This window comes from Amphiura filiformis, chromosome 14 (genome assembly GCF_039555335.1).
Source record: "Amphiura filiformis chromosome 14, Afil_fr2py, whole genome shotgun sequence".
NCBI lineage: Eukaryota > Metazoa > Echinodermata > Ophiuroidea > Amphilepidida > Amphiuridae > Amphiura > Amphiura filiformis.
The window spans coordinates 19,372,504-19,396,019 of record NC_092641.1 but is presented as its reverse complement, the minus strand read 5'-3'; the positions used below and the strand labels follow the sequence as shown (position 1 = coordinate 19,396,019).

Here is a 23,516-nt window from a genome sequence, read left to right as displayed (position 1 = left end):
CAACTTTAACACTCATTTAACACTCGTCCTACTGAGCCATCTTTTGTAACACGTTTAACAGTAATAAAAGAGTTCGCGTAGTTCAAGGGCGTAGCCAGCTTTCTTGGTGGAGGGGGAGGGACAAAAGAAACATTTCGTATCATCATATAAACTGTACATACCTTTCCCGATTTTTAACAATTCTTTTTTCTTCAGAATTTTCAAAAATATATATGGTTTATAAAGAATACACGTATACAAAACTAGTATTTCCCAGCAAAAACAAAACATTTTATAGAAAACGTTTAAATGTCGGGTTATATAAACGGTATAAAAACTTGCTGCAAAACATTCTAGACAAAATGTTAAGTGTTGACAACATATATTTTTCCAAAATGTTTGCCCAAAAATGTTTTACAATAACATCTTAAAAACGTTTTCATGACCTTTATATAACCCGATATTTAAATGGTCTTACAAAGTTTTGAATAAACGTTTTAAGAACATTTGTGATGTTATCAAGCAAAATCAGTCGGAAATCGGCAATAATAAATTTTCAGTTTCTTATAAGATAGTAAAAAACATTTACAAATCTGGATTTTGCAGAAAACCCCATTGAAATTGAACAGCCAGTTCCAAAGATATGAGCAATCAAGAGAAATACTTCCTTTGTGTGGTTATATCTCAAAATCAATATTTCTGAGTTCCGACTGATTTTGCTTGATCGCATCACATTTTTGTATTAATTTTGTTGGATATATAAAACATGAATGAAGGGATATTTTGAAATTGGGCTATTCCAGAAAAAAGATGCACACCCCCTAAAGAGGCGTTCGGATTTCCGAGCTTTTGTCCAGTCGTGATTGCTGGAAATCCAGACTTTTAAAGTGTCCAAAGGCGAAAAAATCCAACAGAAATGAGTTTAAAATCGGAACTCCTCAATTTGGGACAATTCCGTTATTTTTCATTCGTTTCATTGCATTTCCAGGCTTTTCTCAGTAACATTGGCTACTGGAATTCCAGTCATTTTCAAAACGCAAACTTGGAAATCCAGACTCATTTCGTTTATTGAAAAGTTACTCCTCTATAGGGGGCGTGCACTTATTTTCTGGAATAGCCCATTATCCTATTCACATCTAAAATAATTAATGCTCTGCGTACTGGCCACATGATCCAACATACATGTATACAAAGTCAAAGTCTCAAAATATCAAGAGCTATCTTAAAAACCACTGAACCAATACTGGGCTTGCGTGTATTCATTTTAAAACACTTTTCACGATGTTTCCAGATATATGGCCATGAAAATGTAAAAATTCTAAATTTTGTGAAATTTAAAGACAATTTTGAGCTTGTCTCCTGCAGTTGGCACCCGTGTTTCACTGCCAAGTTTCGGTTCTTCTGTATTTTGGTGTGCTCGGAGTGGGTAAATCCAAATTTTCGTCCCCATCCAAATTATTTTGTGTCCCATTTTAGTCGTTTTAAAGGATACTTTACTCTTTGCCGTCCCCATTTTATCCATCTGCCCCTGGCTACGCCACTGTGGTTCTTACTATATATTTCTTTACAGCAATCCCCACTCACACCTATCAAAGGCCTAATCTGTTTTCCTTCCTTTGCTTGGACGTTCTGCATCAGGCCGTCCTTCGGGCCGTCCCGCCCCGCCATTCTTGCGTGGTTTCTGTAAGGAAAAGAGTATTATAAATAAATAAATCAGATCAATGAATCAATGCAAGAATCCAACAATCAATCAATCAATCAATCAATCAATCAATCAATCAATCAATCAATCAATCAATATATATCAATGAATCAACCAATGAATAGGTGAATCAATCGATCAATAAAGGGATGGATGAACGAATGAACGAAAGAATGATTGAATCAGTCAATCAACCACTCAATCAATCGATCAACCAATAAATCAATGATTAAAAGACGGTAAGAAAAAAGAAACGAAGAATGAAAAGGGACGTATAAAAAAGTAGGCCTACTCCTGCAGCTTCAAAGGTGGTGCCCCTATCTGTATCAGTATGTAACTTGCCCGCCCTCAATAAATCCCAAACTGGTATCGTATGCTATACACCAGGCACAAAAGGCCGGGACAAAAAGAAACTCGTCAGTTATATTCATCCTTCCTGTTCAATAACTTGATAATTTTGGATTATTCTGAAATATACATTTTGTTAATTGGACTTTTCGTTCTCATTTGACACCCTGTTCGTGAACATTGAGCAAGGATTGACCAAGATATGCGCCTCCAAACTCTCAAACCCCAAAATGAAAAGTTGCAATTTTAACGATTCAATTGTGCCTGTTACACTGTGTGCTTTATTGATTAGCCCGTGCTTGTGTGCAATACAACGATGCATGCTTCCCATTGTACATCGTTGAAAATACAACTTTTGATTTTGGGGTTTGAGCCTGGGGGTACTCAAGTTTGGTTTTGGTAGGGACGTGCCGCTGAGATTTTGGAAGTAGACCCATAAATATACCAATTTTTCAAGAAATTTAGACCCATTGATATACCAAAAGTCAAATTTTTTGGCCGAATTTATCCAAAATTGTCTTAATTTTTACAAATTTTCCTTGGGAAAAATTGGGCTGTTTTCGAAAAAATTGAGAAAATTTTGAAAAAGGACCCATTCATATACCAAAATAGGCTTTGAAAAAGGGGTCATTGATATACCAGAAGGCTGAAAATGCTACCCATGTTTGCGGCACGTCCCCGTATGGTCATTTGTACTGAGTACCCCCCCCCCCCGGGGGTTTGAGGCTTTGGAGGCGCATATCTTGGCAATTCTTGTTCGTTTTTCACGAACAGGGTGTCACATGAGAAAGCAAAGTTTAATTAACAAAATATATATTTCAGAATAATCCAAAATTATCAAGTTATTGAACAGCAAGGATGAATATAACTGACGAGTTTCTTTTTGTGCCTGGTGTATTTGTATATAAAGCACTAGAAGTTTAATTTATTTTTGCCTATTATGATACCTCATTTGTTGTAATGTTCCCAATATAGTGTATGCAGTGTTTACATTTAAATGAAAGTAACCCAAGATTTGAAAGTTGCACCAAAATTACTATTGACTTCAGTATCCATGGAAGGAAATATGCTCCCATTAAATTATTCGTTTTTTCCTCGTGAATTTGCACTCAGAACGATTGTCTGTCGATGGCTATTGTTACACAAGACCCACTCAGTCATTTAATTAGGCACTGATCGAATTCGGTGTTGAAATTAGTAAAATTTTTAGTTAGACCTTTTCACTTCATAATTCATTTTCTCGGTCAAATGAAAGGAAAAAACAATTAATTTCTTCGGTAAATGTCAGAAAAAAACCCCAATAATGCTTGGTAATGTATATTTTGCAAACACTGGTGTTAAGGGCTGGGGTATGAATGCATGGACAGTATTTTTTGTGGGACATGATATATAATTTAAGCTGGCTGGATTGATACAGGAGATCGCAGGAGGATTTCAGATACTATGGGAATAAGTTGGTTGGTAGGCCCTATAATGTATTATATGCGCAGGCATAGCCTACTACCAATCCTTTCGATATAAACTGTAAGGTTAATTTAAAAATGACCAACAATGAATTAATCTTTGAATTTTACCTCTTCGCAGTAGTCAGGCACAGCAAAGTATGCGTCAGGGTCGGCGATTCCTTCCTCATAGTTGTAATATCCTGAAGTAGACACGATATGCTCTATTCAAAAAATACATCAAAAGGAAATCATTAGTAGCTTGTTGTCATTGAAGTCAAATAATGAATCCAGCCCCTTTTAGCGACAGATTAAGTCCATCGCTTGAAATGTTGCCATATTAAAATAAAGTGATGAAATATAATGCAAAAGTGGAACAAATTCGCACGAAGAGCATAAATATTGGCACTTGTTAGGCTAAAATCACCAAATATGAGGTTGATTTGATCAGAAACCCACACACTGGCGTCAATATGGCGGAGACAATAGTTGAATATTATGGGTGGGCTCAGATGGGCTTATACCCTCCCCGAGTCCATGGAGAACGACTGGTAATGTAGATTATATAACATTAATAATCAACCAAATACACAGAGCGGTTTCTGAATTTTAGCGTTCAATATAAGCCTTTTTGAAATATGGCGGACACAAAAGGAGAGGGCGTACTTTGATATATATATTGAATATATATAAATGATGAACAAATACGATCATAATTTAAATTATAGAGCGTTCAGCAGTGGCGCACTAAGCCAGTGGGTGAGGCGTACACGACGGTCCCCGAAAAAAAATTGGGGTCAGCAATGCAAAATTTCGTGTTTAGGCCTACCGATTGTCCAGTGCGCTTTCCCCTGCGGTAGACTAAAACACTTTTTTTTTTCGGGGACCGTCGTGTACGCCTCACCCACTGGCTCAGTACGCCACTGCTGATGATTTGAATTATGCTTGTATTTGTTCATGGTGTGAAGCGCTTCCGTCTTGCTAGGTTGTTGATCGGACCACTGTCTTTCCAAACCTTTTTCTATGGTATTAAACAAACAAACAAAAACAAACAAACAAAAACAAACAAACAGACAAACAAACAAAAACAAACTTACGTTTCAATTCCCATCCAACAGACACTCCGGCAAACACCGAGCCATGCGGAATACACGAGTCTCGCCCAACAGTCATCGAAAGATACCCATTGGTAGGAAATTGTGGTTCGTCAGGAATAAATATTGCCCATGTATTCGCATAGAGGGCTTTGTCATCGATGTAAGAAGTTCCCAAAAAATCCGCGTATCCTGTGTGAATGAGAGCAGCGATTGTCATGGTTAAAGGGGCATGTCGTGATTTTAGCATCTTCCCAGCAAACATAAAACGTTTTCGACATCATCCGCAAAAGGTTAGAAAAGGTTGCCAGAAAACGTTTCAATGTCGGGTTATATAAAGGCATATAAAGGGTATAAAATGTTTCATAACATTCAAAAACATTTTTTGATAATCAAATGCAAATATTCTAACATAATTTTATGTAACTGTTGACAAAATGTTTGGCATTGAATGTTTACGAAAAATATTTTACAATAACATTTTAAAAACATTTTTAAAACATTGTTGTAATGCATTTTCATAAAAAAGCTTAACAAAAGTTTGCATGACCTTTATATAAGCCGACATCTAAACCAAAACCCAAAATATAACCTGTTTGTGTTTGCTGGGTTCTTCTCAGTTAAAATATTGTTTATCAATACATATTCTCATTATTGTTTTAATAATCATGATAATGTAGCTCTGTCGTACTTTGTCCGATTTTAATTGAATCTTGCCCGGGCACAATAATAAAAATCGGGTTAAAGGTCATTTGAGGTTTTTTTTACAACATGTGATTTTTAACATAATAACACTTAAAAGTGTTAAAAAGTGTTAACGTTATACCAGGGCCGTGACACTCGTATTCAATCCCTGTATAAAAAATGAAGTCACTTCGCCGGCAGTTTGAGTGACGGTTGCTATGCCGGTTGCTATGCATTTGAGTGCGTAGCCTAAATCTTACGTACTTGTGAACTGATATGATGCGCAAGACTGCTTTATTGTTCAAAAGGACTTATCCTGCATTTGATTGACAGTTGCTAGGTCATTTAAGTGCGCAAGATTTGATTGGTTAATTTAGTTCCAGATCTCAGTTCTAATCTTGAACGACTGTCGAGGAAGTCTATTTCGAGCTATTTTCCAAGATGGCGCACATCGACTGCCAATTATTAGCTCAGCTATTTGGTTTTTCACGATATGATAGTAATGGAAAGATTCGACCAAATGTTCGCCGTTTTTCGCCATTTAATTTTTTTTGAAATGATGACGTAAACATGCATCATCTCTTCCACAGGTGATACACTCCTGCACAGCTATGCCATCACATGCATGAAGGCGCATAGGCTGAATGACTGACTTCATTTGCGCAAACGAGTGGCTTACAGGGCTGTCAACTTTTTGGAATTGCTTGGCGTGAGACAGAGGCGTACCGGCAATTTGCCGACTCCAATGTTCATTTTGTATGGAGCCACCGCGCTCGAGAATGTGAAAAGGGGGGGGTAGGAGCAACAAATTATTCATGACGATGCGTGAGATTTTACTCATTTTCCAGCTTTTTGCGTGAGATTTACTACCTAGGCGTGAGATTAAACTACCTTGGCGTGAGACCGTGAGAAAGTGACCCAATGCGTGAGACTCACGGCCAATGCGTGAGAGTTGACAGCCCTGGTGGCTTATCCTATAGTATATTAGTACTCGAGAATCCTTGGTTATACGTCTCATCATCAACGTGTTGCCCTCTTACCTTTTATACAGCGATCAGCACGGAATGGATAGTCAGCGGCTCTCCTCTTCACACACTTCTCCTCATAGGGGAAGATGATCAAAACAGTTTCCTGTTGCAGAGTGATTTGTAAACAGAAAGTTATAAAAATTAATATATAATGATCATTATGACCATTTATTGAATATTTTTTCTTGTATATGAAAATTAATTGTTTCGATTCAACTGAATACGTTCATTATGATTTTGTTTTTAATTATAGTGTATTTCTTATTTAGCAAAACCCGACTATGACATAGTCTAATTTTGTATGCGCTTGTATTATTCGGACATAACGTACCAACTCAAGTAGACCCCATGTCACTCGGGAAAAATTGGAACTCGCCATCAATTTTTTTTAAAATGTTTGTTGTTATTTTAACGAATTTGAAATAATTTTAAATTAAATTTATTTGTAATTATTGTGATTTGTCTTTTTCCTTGCGAAGTTTGAAACATTTCCTGCGATTTTTGGCAATTGTCAAAACGTTTTACACAAACTTCTGTGATTTTAGAAATTTTTAGACGATTTCGCACACACAAAAAATAAATAAATAAGAGTTTTCATGTGAGTTTGCGGTTTTAAATGCAAATTTCTCTAGTGACATGTGGCCTTAAAGTGCTTCTGGTATTGAACCTAAACACATGAAATATGATGCAATTGTACCATTTTATTAGTCCCTTTAGGGATGAAATCAAAACTCGACCGGCGGTTGACCGGCGGTTCCGTCCGGTTACTATTGTTCTAAATAATGGCAACTGGACGGAACCGGACGGAACCGCCGGACGGAGTTTTGATTTCATCCCTTACATAATACCCCACATTTTTTTATTTTCTTATTTATTTATAAGATTCGGCCGAAGCCAGGCAAAACCCAAGTATAGTGGCTCATGGACCACCATAAAAGGATGCCTGTAGTTTTTACTATCATGGGTACGGGATGCGACCTAGACTGACCTCTTCAATATCTTCTATTATTCGGAGATGTTGTTCGGGGTAGCCATTGATGAATCGTCTGATAATATAGGCAGCAAACCGGCTATTGACATAGTCGTGTGCCTCATGAGCCTCTTCCAGAACGGCGATCGGAGAATTTCGTTATTCTGTCGGACCATCTAGACGGACTACTCCAGATGAAGAAGCTGGAATATTTCAGGAGAGGAGAAAAACCCAGTAATCTGTCTTTCGCCTGTAATCATATTACTGCACACAAATAATTTATATATATCAAATTGAAATTATATATAATTCTTCGCAGTCGCACCTTCATTCAGGACTTGAATTCAATAAAAAGCGACTCAGCTAGCTATTCTCGTTTGTGCAAAATGCCCGGCAATCTACCAAAATGCTAAAACCAGGCAAAAGCAGGCGGTAATATAGGACACGCGACACGTGACGTTTGAGGCTGGCGAAAATACAAGGCTGATGAAAACCCCATTCGAAATAGACGGTTAGCAGTTATAAATTGAAAAACAACATACTTACAGTGAGGTACTTGTCGTATCCCAACGGGTTTAGAGTAAGCCCGGTCCCCGCACTCCGTGCATCCGCGGGTATTCATGCTTGTCGGTGAACTTTAAAACACCCCTTTTGAATCTCATTTCGCGAAGTTTTAGGGAAAAAATTGACCCCTTTTTTAGCGATTTCGCGAATTATTTGCCCTTCGACAATACCCTATTTTCGCTAAAACGCGAATGATATTTCTAATATACTCTTTTCTGGCAGAAACGCGTCGGCTGCTCGATGCGCGATGGAAATACCCTTTTTTTTTCAATTTCGCGAACACGTGGTTTGAAAAAAACACCCCCTTCGCGAATCGCGTTTCTTCATCTGAATACACCCCTTATTTCGCGAAATTTTCGACGAGCATGAATACCCGCGGATGCACGGAGTGCGGGGACCGGGAGAGTAAGATAATTTTGTTTTGACGCCACTTAACAAATTTAGAATTGTTTGTGAAGATTTCATGATTATGTTTCAATGGCGACGTCAAAAATGGCGATATCGCATCCGCCACCACCTGGGCAAAACTATGTTAATAATGTCGCACTCTGTCGTAGGCCTACTATTATTTGCCAGACCATTCAGCTGGTTACAGTATAATGATTATGAAATTAGTACAGTACATGGCGCTGTGTAGTGATAGGCCTATTTGAGTTAGCATTTGTCTTGCTCAACTTTAATGGAAACTTTTCAAACTGTCTCTCGTTTAATGATTAATTTCTTCAACATTATTTTAACGCACAATGAAATAATATTTCCAAATGCGAAATACCGGGGGAAATAATGGCCAAACTTAATGGTTTAGGCTACAAACGACTGAGGCACATTATGATATTGCTGGAATGATCTACCATCCCCGAAGGGGGCACTTCAATATGAAATGGATATAGGTGTAGGGCTGACCCTTTCACAGTAAGGGGCATTCGGTGAGAGCAAAGTGTAAAAATATGGGGTCATTGGATGAGAGCATGATTTTTGGCTTTCGGTGAGAGCAAAATGTAAAAAAAATATGGGGTCATGACTCATTGGGTGAAAACATTACCTTTTTTTAAAAGGAACCTTTGGGTGAGAGTCGAAACAGTGCCACATGCACAGAATCCTCAAACATTGAATTTCTAGTCTAAATGGCTTCATGTTTTTTTTCCTTCAAAATAGGCCTAAGTAACAAAATCAGTGATAAATGAAAGTTGCTGTTCAAATTGAAAAATAAGGGTCTTTGGGTGACAGATGATTAAATGAAAAAATAGGGTGGGTGGGCTCCGGGTGACAGAGAATGTGTTCGTAAACAAATATGGGGTATTTGGGTGACAGCGACGCTGAAAAAGATGGTCTGAACAGCCCTACATACGCGTCACCTCCAAAGTGAGAGTGAGTTCTACCACGGAAACGTCACTAGAATTCAAATAGCACCCGGGGGGGGGCACATCAACAATTTTTGGTGGGTATGCTCCTCCGGAATTTTGAGGCGGTGGGTCTTTGGGAGCTGACGGCGTACCGGTAAAAGGGGGTCTTTCGGAGCTGCGAACAAGTAAAATGGGGTCTTTTGGAGCTGCAAAAAGTCAAAATCAAGGGTCTTTCTTGGCTTCTTGGTTGAAAATCGCCTGAAAATACAAGAAATATGAGAAATGAGCAATTTTTGGGTATTTTAGAGCTGAAATTATCAAAATCAAGGGTCTTTCGGAGCATTATTTTGGTCAAATATAGGGGGTCTTTCGGAACTGCGAAACCCAAAAAGGGGGGTCTTTCCGGGGGAGCATACCCGTATGATCATTTGTGTTGAGTGCCCCCACCCCGGGAATAGCACAGGCCATAGGCCTAGATTTTAAATACAGGCTCTGTGCTGTACTCTGATTCCTATGATGATGCAAGATATTCCACTAATAATCCACCAACCTCACTTCGTTCGCTTTTCGCTATGCCCCTTTCTTCACTGCTCACCCACAGATATGACGGGGTAAAAATTATTTGATATCAGAAGGACCTTACTCGTATTCAGAATGGAATTTGGTGTGTCTGATATGCTCTAAGGCCCCACAAACGTTGCTATCCGATTCCTTAAACTTCGGACCGAAATTTGATTTTGCGCCTCCTCCTAACCCTGACCCATATTAATTAAGAGAACAGGCTACACTCCTGGGGTAGGGAAGAGGGAATCAAGACGGCTTAATTCCACCTACCACTCCTTGGCTACGACACTTTTAAAACACATATGCAAAGTCACCTCGCACCCGATTTGTCTTCCATTCAACACACCTATACCATGTATACAGTAAACTTTCCAAACTCCGGACGTACACGAACAAAAATAATCTCTACATCGAAACTGTGAATGTGGGTTTGTACTGAGGGTCAAATCTAAAATTAGTCCTTAAATATCTTTAAAGGAGAATTTTGTGATCCTCAGCCTCATCCCCACCCTCTCAAAAAAAGTCGAGATTTTTATACCGTGGAAACCTCTGCCTGAAAAATCTTTATGTGCAAATTATCTCTTGCACATCATTACCAAAAATATCGTCAAATTTATAATGTTCTGAGGGATGGGGTATGAACGTTTGGACAGTATTTATTGTGGGACATTAGAGCATATCAGACATATCGAATTGCATTCTAAATAATTTTGATTTTTTGAAATTTATTGGCAAATGACTAAAAATTGACATCTTTGATATTTAACAGTACTCGAAGTAAACTTTATAAATCTGATAATTTATACTTAAGGTGTATGTAGGTGGGATGAAAAGCCGACCATCAATTGAAAATTTTGACCTTTCATATTGAAGATATGGATTTTTTCCCCAAAACACAAAAAATAGGTCTTTTTGGGGAAAAATCGGCTTTTCCTCCCAGCTACATACACTTTAAAAATATATCATTAGATTTATAAAGTTTACTTCGAGCACTGATATATATCAAAAATGTGAAAAATATCAAATTTTAATAACATTTGTATTATATCGTGAATTTCAATAAATGAAAATTATTTAATATCAGAAAGACATTCTTCGTATTCAGAATGCAATTCGACATGTCTGATGTGCTCTCATGTCCCACAAAAGATACTGTCGAAACGCTCAAAACGCTCATTCCCAGATCCCTTAAGGGCAAACGATGCATTGTTGGCCGGAGCAGCCAAAAACCGATTTTTGTTATCAAAATCAATATATTATTGAAAAATAACACTTTGAAGTTTTGCAAAATTTCACTCTACAAATCATATAATTTGAAAACTTGCTTGATTTATTGCGTGATTTATTGATGTTAATGTACGTTTGTATTGTTGTTTCACCCCTCTTTACAACATAACTCAAGAACCACATGGCCTACAAAAGTATGCAAATTTTGCCAAAGCTCACTACTGCTGTAAACTACCAAATCACAACAGTTTAAAGTAGTACTTTACAGTTGCTAACCTTAACAGAACGAAAATACAACACAATTATCTGAGACAATGTAACTTACACATGATTACGCAAAATTAAGGAATTAAGCTTTTTCGTTGATCTACTGAAACATAGGCCTACTATAACAAGAGAATGTCAGAATCACGAAGTACTCGTTTTATCTAAAATTTAACTGCTGTAAATTACTGAACAAAAAAATAATAATAAAAAAAAAAAAATGAAAAGAAAAAAGAACACAAAAATTTTACAGATCGAAAAGTACGAATAACAATAAGTTCTTACATTTGCTGATGGTAAACTGGCTTGCAGGAATGCAACATTTCACGGGAGTTTCCTGGGTGATGTTACTCGGGTCCTCAGTGGTTTGTGCAATAATGGCAGGTAGCAATACCATAATGCATGCTAACATAGCAACACGGTGATCCATGATGGCTTCAGTAGTATTTAGTTGATCTAATTGCACCTGAGATAATCAAGCTATGTATTTGGTTATCGGAGTTAATAACTGCAATGAATAAAAAGGACTGCAGTGTAGGCCTATATATGACAAATCGCTCGAAGAGGTCACGCAACAGTTGTCCCGATCTGGTCTAATTGGGCTATTCCAGTTGAAATAACACACCCCTATGATTTCAAATAAACTCACCCATTCAGGTACCGGAACTTCTCCCTGTGGAAGTTTAAGGTAGAATAAGTATTGTTGGTCGAAGCAAAAACAAAAACAAAAACAAAAAATTTAAATCAATATAGCCTATTATTGAAAAATGACAATTTGATGTTTTACAAAAGTTCATTTTACAAACAAAACTATGACATAATAGCTTCATATAATGTGCTTTAGAAAGTTGGGAAATATCTTTCGTTAGCGAATTATGTTTCTTTGAAAAGCAAAAACGTTGACCCCCAAAAAGCTCGCGGGGCAACTTGAAAATCGAAAATCTTACACTAGAAGCCTAAATTTCACACCTAAGTTTAACACCAAGGTTTGAACAAATATAACAGTACCAAACAGTATAGTTTTCTTCTGACATTTACTGAAAAAATAAAACTTATTGCTTTTCGTTTGGCCGAGAAAATTAATTTTACATTGAAAAGGTGTAACTCAAAATGTTGCTCATTTCAACACCAAATTCGATCGTTTGTATTGCCTCATTAAATGACTGAGTGAGCCTTGCACAAAAATAGATATCGGTTGACCACCGTTCTGAGTGTTAATGAGTTATGTACGTTTTACAACAGTGTTATTCTTTCAGCAGTCAAGTTAGCTCAATCGATAAGACGTTCGACTATGGTGCGAGAGGTTGCGGGTTCGAACCCTGGCGGTGCCTATTACGCTCTCGTGGAAAAATTGAGTTAGCTTGAAATTCCCCTGGACAAGGAACTCACTGCTAATTTGTCTTGTTGTAACCCGTACGAAACTCAGGGAGCTGATCCTGGCTGCGAAGGTTATTTGTGGAATGTCTAGGGTGTGCGCTCTTGAAGCAGCAAAGTCCCTGAATTGTTGTTTAATGGTTTATGGAATGATGTGGGGCCATAGTGGTCAGCGACAACCTGTAAAGTGTGCTGAGGCTTGTGGATCAACGTCTAGGCTTTGTGCCTGTGCGTAGCGCACTATAAATCACTGCGCTTTTTTTTCAACCCTCTTTATAACTCAAGAACCACAGGACCTACAAAAGTTTATCTGTGATAATTATTTGAATTCTTCTACACACTCGCTATGAAATGATCAATGCAATTTGTGGCAAAGCTCACTACCATTCCCAAGATGCTGTGAACTTCCAAATCGCAACAGTTTACAATGTAGTTGCTAACCTTAAGGTTATTAATTATTTTAAACTGTTGTGATTTGGTAGTTCACAGCATCTTACGAATGGTAGTGAGCTTTGGCAAAAACTGCATTGCTCAATTCATAGCGAGTGTGTAGAAGAATTAAAATATCACAGATATACTTTTATAGGTGCTGCGGTTCTTGAGTTACGTTGTAAAGAGCGCTGAAACAACAACACTTTTGAAAAACGTACATAACTCATTAACAACAATCAATTAAGCAAGTTTGCAAAGTATACGATTTGTATAATGAACTTTTGCAAAACATCAAGGTGTTAATTTTCAATAATATATTAATCTAGATAATGAAAATCGATTTTTAGGTTGCTTCGACCATCAATACCTCGTCTACCCTTAAAGTCATGTCTTTCATTGGGGTGTATGAATTCAACTGGAATATCCAATTATGTCTGGCTACAATTACGCATTACGATTACGCACATCTCGACTCAACCTCACGTGAAATGTTCGTATTGTTCTCTACATAATACTTCATCACTTTTGCAAGGATAATTGAACGCTCGGGCATTAACAAAGACATCGTTTTTGCATGATAGCCTACTATAAATGAAGACAGAATTAAAAAGACTAGTTTGCGTATGACGTCCTGTCAAACAGACCAAAAACGCCGTACTGCGCAGGTCAGCAACCAATCACTCCGCACCTATGCCCTGAGGTTTTAATTCGGTCTTCAATATTCATGCGTCTTGATTCAAACTCACGTGGAATGTTGGTATTGTTCTTTGCACAATACTTATCACTTCTGCAACAAAATTTGAACGCACGCATGCTCAGTGGTCAAGAGATACGTCGTTTTTGCATGGTAGGGCCTACTATTCATGCGTCTCGATTCAAACTCACGTGGAACGTTGGTATTGTTCTCTGCACAATGAAATTCTTCATTACTTTTGCAACAAAAACGCACGCATGCTCAGTGCTCGTGGGGTTCACTTGGGATATTATTTGGTACGCACAAGAAACGTCGAAAAAGGGTCGAATTTGGCCTGCTTTTTAGGAAAATGGGTACTTTTCAAGGGTGTGAGCTTCGATGTTTATAGGGTTGTAATTTCAACCCGTCTTTCATTTCATTTCACTTTATTTGCCAGATAAAAACATTAAACATACAGTAAAACACATATATAGGCCTAATGATTGCACAATATGAAAAGCTTTAAACATTTTCATGGAGAAGAATTGACCAGCAATTAACATGAGTTATTAAAAGGCAAGACTCCAGTCCATGATGAGGAATCCAAAAAGACTCCCTCGGTGTGCAAAAACAGGAGAACAAGACATGTAGAGCCTCTGGCAGGGATAGCCAAGAGTAACAAAAGTCACTTTCTAAGTGGCTATATAAAACCTAAAAACTCTGTAAAAACAACACAGCAAAACAGAGATCATACCGAAGGAGACAGGATCTCTCCCTATGATCTGGAGTCAGGTAAATAAATAAATAAAAACTTATTACATAAGAAACACTAGATGTTTGAAGTGCTCTTTGGAATTTGTTAAAAACCCATTTAAACTGAAAAGCAGTGGTGACGCCAGGAATTTTTTCCGGTGGGTATTGAGGGGGCAAAGTGAATTTCAGTAGGGGCAAAATTAACAAATTTTGCGCAAAATTACTGCAAAAAGGTGAAATTTTCGTAATTTTGGGTTTTTACTGGGGGGGAGGAGGCAACTGCTGAAAAGAAGTTGATTACAGAGATCATGAAAACAGTGAATTTAAAACCATGTGTGCGAGCACAGTTGTGACTAAATTTTAAATTATCGTTGTGGCGGAGATTCACTGAGATAAAAAAAGGGATTAATATCATACCTCCCATACAAACACTTTGAAACAAAAGACAAACCCAGGTAAATATATCTGTTAAACATAGAGGATAAACCAAGCATTTCTAATCTGAAATTGTAACTAAGCCCCCCCCCCCTAAGCCCCCCCCCCCCGGGAGCAGGAACACAAATACGAACCAGAAGTCTTCGACGTTAAAGGTCACTTATTCACAGAGGTGTTTATTATAAGGTGAAATAGGCCTAGAGGCTTCTGGGGATGGTACTCAAGATACATAAGTAATAAACCAAAACAAAGAAAAGGAATCAATGTATACAGTTCCAGTGTCTCATTATTAGTAGGCCTACCCATATTTAGTGTCATATTTAGAAAATTGTCATTACACATTACGCCATTTTGGGGTCCGTGTTAGTGTCTTACGCCATTTAGGGGGTAAAATTGCTAATATCTTACGCCAATATTAAAGGGGTGAAATTTTCTACCCCATTTAGGGTCGAGTTTTGAGTTGTGCACCCCCTTGAAGAAAGACGTCGTTTTTGCACATAACACTATTCATGCGTCTTGATTCAAACTCACGTGGAATGTTGGTATTGTTCTCTGCACAATACTTATCACTTCTGCAACAAAAATTGAACGCACGCATGCTCAGTGCTCGACGTCAATTCACGTAAGGGACCGTTCACAAACACTTGTAAGGGGGGCTGATGCAAAAAAATTTCGTTGCGAAAATTGTTCAGGGCCACCCTTTACAGACCTCAAAAATTTCAGGCCCCCCCCTTTTTGACATGAAAATTATGGGTCAACCCCATAGAAAAGCATATAAACTCAATTGTTTTAGGAACATTTTTGGTCAATTTTTTCAGGGCCCCCTTAGAGGGTCAAACATTTTCAGGGCCCCCTTTTTGCATCAGGCCCCCTAACAAGTGCTTGTGAACGGTCCCTTATAACTTTTCATAATCGATGTACTCTTGTACTCTCACAAATCACTGAATATTATGATTAACACATTCTCTGCGAATAGTTATTGACATAACAACATTTTTTCAAAAAAATAAAATAAATGGAATTTAATCTTTTACTAAATATAAACTTTGCAAAATGCATTGCGTTCGTGTTGAAACATCCACTTCCAAGTATTAACGTGTGCAGTGGTAAAGTGAATTGGTAATATTGTAGAACATTTTGAGATTTTTTTCCATGTGAAATTCTAAATGGCATCGAAGTGTTTAAAAAAATGAATAGCATACGGATACGGATGAGTGATCACCACAATGACAGGTTTAGGATATTATTGTATAGAGAACAATACCAACATTTCACGTGAGTTTGAATCAAGACATACGTGACGTCAAACTTAGTTTAGAACAAAAAAGCTAATTTTCTCTGAAGGTCACTATTATTATATTATAATTGAAGACCTGAGCGCAAGAAGACCGTAAGTCCACTTGGCCCCTCAACATGTATACACTAAAGTTAAGTATAGTTTCTTAGGGTTTTATAATGTTTAACACATGTTCCAGGGTGAAAACATCATGAAAGGTTGTGAAATATTTGTTTTGACCCCTGAACATGTATAAAACATTTGCCAAACTATACGAAACTATACGCAACTTTAGTGTATACATGTTCAGGGCCAAGTGGACTTACGGTCTTCTTGCGCTCAGGTCTTCAATTATATTATTATATTGGGCTATTCCATTTAAAAGCCACATACCCCTGTGGAAGATTTTGGCAATATCTACCATAGAAGGAGTATGAATTTCAAATGGAATGAGCACATTAGGCAGCCCCATTTGAAACTCACCCTCCCTCTGTGGAAGATTCAGGTTGAAGCTTTCTCAGAGGGTGTATGAAATTCAAATGGATCTGGCTAATGTGCTAGTTTTATTTGAAATTCATACTCCCCCTGTGGCAGATATTCCCAAAATCTTTCACAGGGGATGTGTGGATTTTAAATACAATAGCCCATTACACGTCTGTTCATGTGACGAATGCATCATACTTGCGAAAAATTGCAGTCTAGTTAAGGGATCTAAAATGAGCGTTTATTGCGTTTCGACAGTATTTTTTGTGGCACATGAGAGCACCTCAGACCTATCGAATTGTATTCTGAATACGAAGCATGTCTTTCTGATATCAAATAATTTTCATTTTTGAAAATCACAATATAATACAAATTTTATGACAAATTACAAAAATTTGATATTTTTCGAATTTTTGATATATAACAGCCCTCGAAGTAAATTATATAAATCTAATAATATATTCTTAAAGTGTATGTAGCAGGGAGGAAAAGCCGACGGTCAATTGAAAATTTTGACCTTTCATATTGAAGATACACTTTAAGTATAAATCATCAGATTTATAAAGTTTACTTCAAGTACTGTTAAATATCAAAAATATCCATTTTTAATGATTTGCCATAAAATGTGTATTAAATTGCGAATTTCAAAAATTCAAAATGATTTGATATCAGAATGACATTCTTCGTATTCAGAATGCAATTCGATATGTCTGATGTGCTCTAATGTCCCAAAATAAATACTGTCCAAACGTTCATACCCCAGCCCTTAATAATAAACGGCAAAAATGTACGAACTTGGCCAAAAACGGCACGCAAATTTTTACAAATTTACGCGAAGTTTACTGAACGTTGTTAGATTGTGAACAACTTCTTCAACTTTTGAGAAAATTTGATGCAACTCTACGCAATATTTTCTCGGGAATTTTGATAAACTTTGTGCAACTTGACTCAAAGTTTATGTAAAATTCTTTTCAAAGATATTCGCAAAAAGGTTAGAAAAAGGTTTCAAGAACTTTAAAGATCGGGTTTTAAACATGATTAAGGGTATATTAAACGTTTCAATAACATTTTTAATTTAAAAGTGTTGTAATACTATAGTATCTATTTATATTATTAAGATCTATTATTGATATCCTGTAAATTCGTGAAGTATTATATTAACGCTTTTTTTTTGCGCATAGGAACTGGGGGAGTAGGCTAATAATTTGAGCCCTAATAATACATGTATTAGGTAAAATTTGAAAATTAAAACGAAGCATTAGGAAAACAGATAAATCATTGCTATCAGAAACAAAGTATGAGTAATAAGTAATGTCAATACCTGTAACTCAGGCCCCCTCCAATGTTTTTAAAACATCTTCCTATAAGCCTATGCAAAGTATGCTTTTTCATTTAATGGTTCAACAAATCGGCAAGATTAGCTTTACCTTGTTTACATTTCTTACATTAAAGGGTGGGGTATGAACGTTTGGACAGTATTTATTGTGAGACATTAGAACACATCAGACATATCGAATTGCATTCTGAATACGAAGAATGGCCTTCTGATATCAAATAATTTTGATTTTTTGAAATTCGCAATATAATACACATTAATGGCAAATTATTAAAATTTGATATTTTCAACATTTTTGATATTTAACAGGCCTCAAAGTAATTCAAGTATACTTTCTAAATCTAATGATATGTACTTAAAGTGTATGTAGCTGGGATGAAAAGCCGACGATCAATTGAAAACTTTGACTTTTCGTATTGAAGTTATGGATTTTTACCCAAAAGCACAGACACAAAAAAAATTAGGTCTTTTAAAAAAAATGTATATTTTCAATATGAAAGGTCAAAATTTTCAATTCATCGTAGCTACATAACACTTTAAGTAAATATCATTAGATTTAGAAATTTTACTTCGAATACTGTTCAATATCAAAAATATCAAATTATTTGATATCATCCGAAGGACATTCCCCGTATTCAGAATTCAATTAATATGTCTGATGTGTTCTCATCATGTCTCACAAAAATACTGTCGAAACTTTATACCAAAGCCCTTAATTGGTACATCATTCTGGGTAATATGCACTTGCAGCACTTAGCTACTAGTACTATAGACTACCCCGTAGTCCACTTGCCCATTGTGCATACTCTGGATATTGTATTTAAGCTTAAAACTCTGATTTAATTAATGTGTGCACAATTGATAGATTTTCACATCTGATCAGTCACCCTACTCCCTCTGTTTGTTAGCTTCAAGAAATTTCGGGGTTCGCTATCAATAAACTGGTAGATTCCAAAATCAGAATTGTTCAGTATTAAAGTGAGCCGTTATAATTATGCAAGATAATGTTGCATTCAATTACTTTTATTGTCACTAATCGCTGATATTTTTAACTCTTTATGACCATTTTACTATTGAATACTTTAATTTTGATAAACATCAGTATAATTTTGAGTTCAACGAAATGAGTTCATCATGACTAATAATAACATATTTTTAATAAAATTCGACTATGGCATAGTCTAAAGCTACTAAGGATGAAGTTTTACCTTTAATATACGCACTTGTTTATTACAATTGATAATGTGCAGCTATAGGCTTTTGAGAAAAGACAAGGTTCAACAGAAACTTGGTGTAATCCTCACATGATTTGACGGCTTATTCAGGGTAATCAAACCGTGAAAATGAAACTTTACTTTACGTTTTACCTGTGCGATGGTTCAATGTAAAAAATGCAAGTTGTGTATCCGGGGTAATGATTAAACAGTTACATGTCCATACTCCGAAGGGTAATTAGTCCACTAACCCAATACAATTATTATAAACCCTAACCCCAACAATAAAGCAGTATATTGAGACTTTTTATTGTACGTAAAATATTGTATGTAACATATCTACGTTGTTTAATCTATTGCCATTCTATTTCCAATAATATTTAAGTTCTAACGAATGTTTGATGACGAAAAATCGATAATATATGTAACATATTATCGATTTTTCTTTATTAAACATTCGTTAGAACTTAACACATTACTGGAAAAAGAATGGCAATAGATTAAATAACGTAGATATGTTACACACAATATTGTACGTCTAAAGGTTCGTTCATACTACCACCGCATTTGCGATGCGTTGCTTTGCGATGCCGATGTATCGATTACTTTTGCCGCAACTCGACGCAACTCGTCGCATTTCCAAGTTAAAATATATTTAACTTTATTGCGATATCGCAATGCAGTATTTTCAGTACAAAGCGATGCGGCATCGCACGGCATCGCAATGCATCGCAACGCAATTGCGGTAGTAGTATGAACGAACCTTAATACTCGGAGTCTGTGGAGCGCTTAAGCCTAAGCCTAAACTTTACCTTAACCTGTATAATATAAGCGCTAATGCTTACGCTAAACGAAGCCCTAACCCCAACCTTAAACCTATCTCTGACTCAAATCCTAATCCTAACCCTTACATAATGCTAACTATAACCTTAAAGTTAACCTAACCGTAGCCCTAAACACTAAATTTAGGTTGATCCCGATAAACACCTATATTACCGTATGTATACTAATATCAACGGTTTGTTGCCAGGGTACTATGTTGGGTAGTAGGGTTACCCTGGAATACATTAATGAAAAAGTCCTGTACAAACATGTAATAAATGTATTGGCATAAATTAAAACAATAATTAACAAAATGAATATCAGATATAGGCGCATATCTCATGGGATGGGGATGAAATTCCATAATTGATAACGGGATCATGGTCCATACAATCATCCCCCTATAATGTTGATGCCTGTCTGTATGTGAGTTTCTGACCAAAGTAACCTCATATCCCTAAAATGACAACTTTTACGCACTTCGCGCGAATATATTCTAATTTTGCACCATATTTTCTTACCAGTTAAGTTTCAATATGACAAACATTTGCGCGCTCAGGTTATTCACACCACGGGTTCTTTAGCGGCTGTACACTTGAAAGTTTCATTTCGGACTTCATGGTGATATTTATCCGAAAAAGGTCATGTGCTACCTTCAAAATAGTGTAAATGAGGGCGCACTTACATGACAAAAAATAAGTTGTGAATGATTAACATTTACAGCAGAAAACTCTTGCGCATATGATCTTGGTTTATTAGGGTAGTGATTTTCAACTGATCTTGTTAACAAAATACAATCTACCAAAAAACGTTTCAAAACTTAAAAAGGGGCCAAGTTTAAAAAATCTTTCCTGTGTGGCTTTTCACCCTTTTTAAAACTTGGTCCCATTCAGTAAGGTAGTACCGTAATAACATGAAGAATGAGTCCTAATTTCTACATGCAACAATTAGGTTTAAGACTGTTCCAAAGCGGTGCAATATGACGTAGGCTATGTATTATCAAAAACATTTGAAGGTTTATGTTTCATTATATTGCGTGTTCATAAAGAGTAGTAGAGTATTATATATACTTAGCTAATTGACTGTCTGTCAACCTGCTACATATAGGCCCTACATCTGATACATAAGGCGCAGAATCGCACAAGACGATGAAGAATTTAACAAAGTGAGTATTTGCTACTTTTGCTTAAATCAAAATACATTATAACGTCTTTACGGAAAAACTTCAATCAAGCACGAACATTAATTAATTTACTCTACAAAATGAACACTGACAACTAAGAAAACAAACAAGTAGCCTAAAGATGACTTCGTATGGGTCTTTAGAAACTTTCATAAATGGGACCAAGTTTAAAAAAGGGTGAAAAGCCACACAGGCCAGATTTTTAAACTTGGCCCCTTTTTACGTTTTGAAACGTTTTTTGGTAGATATTAATTCTTTTTTTGAGGTAAAAAGATATTGCGCGGTAAGTGGTTCTTTGTAGCCATGCGAGGCGAACTAGTTGGATATCCATATTTCGCGGTTAATGGTTCTTTGTAGCCCTAGTTGGATATCCATATTTCTCGATGGGGGCCTATGTTCGATATCCTCATTTCGCGGTTGGTGGTTTTAACGACAATTAGGCCTACAGTAAGTTTGCAACTGACCAAAAAGCAGAAGAGCACATTTATATTGGCTACCCTGATCTCACATTTATATCACATATTTAGACTTGCACCTACTATTAGCCCTACCGGTGCGTTCTCTTTTAGGCTAATTAAAGATTTAAAAAAAAATAATATGAACAAGAAGTTGTAGGCCTATTAAGTAGACATGATAGAAGTACATCATATAACATAATAAAGATCTTTGACGGCCCTCTCATCTCTAGCTGATCACCCAGATCAATTTTAAATAGCCTTTGCGTATCTTTACAGATGCCGAAATCACAGATGATGCTTCAAAGAGAAATCGATGTGTACTTGTCGGTGGCTATTTTGGATTTTGGACCTATTACAAATATGTTAATATAGCTACATGTACAATAACCGTAGTATGGAAGAGTAACAGATAACCTGTAGGTCTCGATAATAGAGTGTATGCAATAAACCCAAGCGGAACGAGAGTTGCTTAGTAACCGCTACCCGAACCATAAACACATGCATGATCAGACAACAAGTGTTCAATTTCCCATAGCTTCCCACGTTGTACACATGTCAGTCGAATTTGGCGGTGTTGGTTTGTTTGTCCTCCAAGTTATAGCATTGTTCACTTTGTGTTGAACATTGTACGTGGGCCTCACTGTAATAACTCAAAGATAACTGTGATCATCATTTCAAGAGGTCACTCTCCCGATTAAGCTAAACAACCTATGTGGAGGAATTTTATGCATGAGCAATCACATCAATGACGTAGTAATGAATACCCTCTATAGGAAAACCTACATTTTATTCGCCACTTGCACGGTTCCGCCATTATGCACTATATGCGGGAGAGCCTCGAACTGGCAGCATACATGAAAGGAAGAATTACGTAACCTTACACAGAATGTTATATGACTGGTTCAATTCCCATTCATGTATGCTGCCAGTTCGAGGCTCTCCCCACATAGTGCATAATGGCGGAACCTGTGCAAGTGGCGAATAGCTACACATCCCCCTCAATATCTAAACCACCTATCCATTCAAGCGAATGATCCTGGGATAGGTTGGACGGACTATAATTATTTAGGGAGGGTGTTTTAGGATTTTGTCAGAAAAGGGATGATTGTTGATCATGTTTATTTTATTGTTGTATGCATTTTCCTGTCATTTCCTGAAATATAACTGGATGTTAGGGTCTGCATGCATGGTACGCATAGTATGATGATATACAGACACTGACCTTTCCCTAAAACTATTAAGCAGCAACTTGTGTATCACACCCATCATGAGTCCGAACCCCTTTATTGTATTTTATTGTTAAACCTGAATAGCGTGATTACTTTTGAATGAGCGGCAGCACACATATTTTGTTTGAGGATAGATGGATCTATCTCCTTTTCCTCACATCTTCTCTGGTAGTACAAAGATGTCTTTTTATCTAGTGTTTACTCAACCATTGCTATCAATGGATGTTGCCATATTTGACGACTTCTGACTTTTGGTAAGCCCAAAATGAATCAATAAAATCGTGTATAAGATATTTGCGGGGATATTTGGGCGCGATTACAAAAATTTAGAAAATAAATGGGCACTTCTGGGTTGGGTATCTAGAGGCCCTGCATGAAATTATTGATTGGCTCTTTTTACAAAAGTGTTGTTGTTTCAGCCCTCTCTACAACATAACTCAAGAACCACAGGACCTACCAAATATATCTGTGATATTTGAATTCTTTTACACGTTCGCTATGAAATGAGCAATGCAGATTTTGCCAAAGCTCACTACCATTCGCAAGATGCTGTGAATGCCCAAATCGCAACAGTTTAAAATAATTAATAACCTTAATATGTACATTATTTTATTAACTTGCACATATACTTCTAGTGCC

The 23,516-nt window shown here is 36.8% G+C and overlaps 1 protein-coding gene across 1 annotated transcript; it reads right to left on the bottom strand.

The window, feature by feature from the left end:
* Positions 1–248: 248 nt before the first annotated feature.
* LOC140169808 (development-specific protein LVN1.2-like) lies at positions 249–11,732 on the bottom strand. The gene is made up of 6 exons (XM_072193112.1): positions 11,495–11,732; positions 7,266–7,450; positions 6,290–6,380; positions 4,569–4,757; positions 3,604–3,695; positions 249–1,660 (listed from the first exon to the last, which is right to left on the bottom strand). Exons 4-6 carry the CDS (start codon positions 4,642–4,644, stop codon positions 1,577–1,579), a joined length of 252 nt encoding a protein of 83 aa, XP_072049213.1. The 5' UTR covers positions 4,645–4,757; positions 6,290–6,380; positions 7,266–7,450; positions 11,495–11,732; the 3' UTR covers positions 249–1,576.
* Positions 11,733–23,516: the final 11,784 nt, after the last annotated feature.

What these genes read in the sequence shown, in the direction of transcription:
- LOC140169808 (XM_072193112.1), bottom strand. Translation starts at nt 4,644, where the DNA reads ATGACTGTTGGGCGAGACTCGTGTATTCCGCATGGCTCGGTGTTTGCC. An exon ending in TGTTGGATGGGAATTGAAAC is followed by an intron (nt 3,696 to 4,568) that starts GTAAGTTTGTTT and finishes TTTTTTGAATAG; the next exon opens with AGCATATCGTGTCTACTTCA. An exon ending in TGCCTGACTACTGCGAAGAG is followed by an intron (nt 1,661 to 3,603) that starts GTAAAATTCAAA and finishes TTTTCCTTACAG; the next exon opens with AAACCACGCAAGAATGGCGG.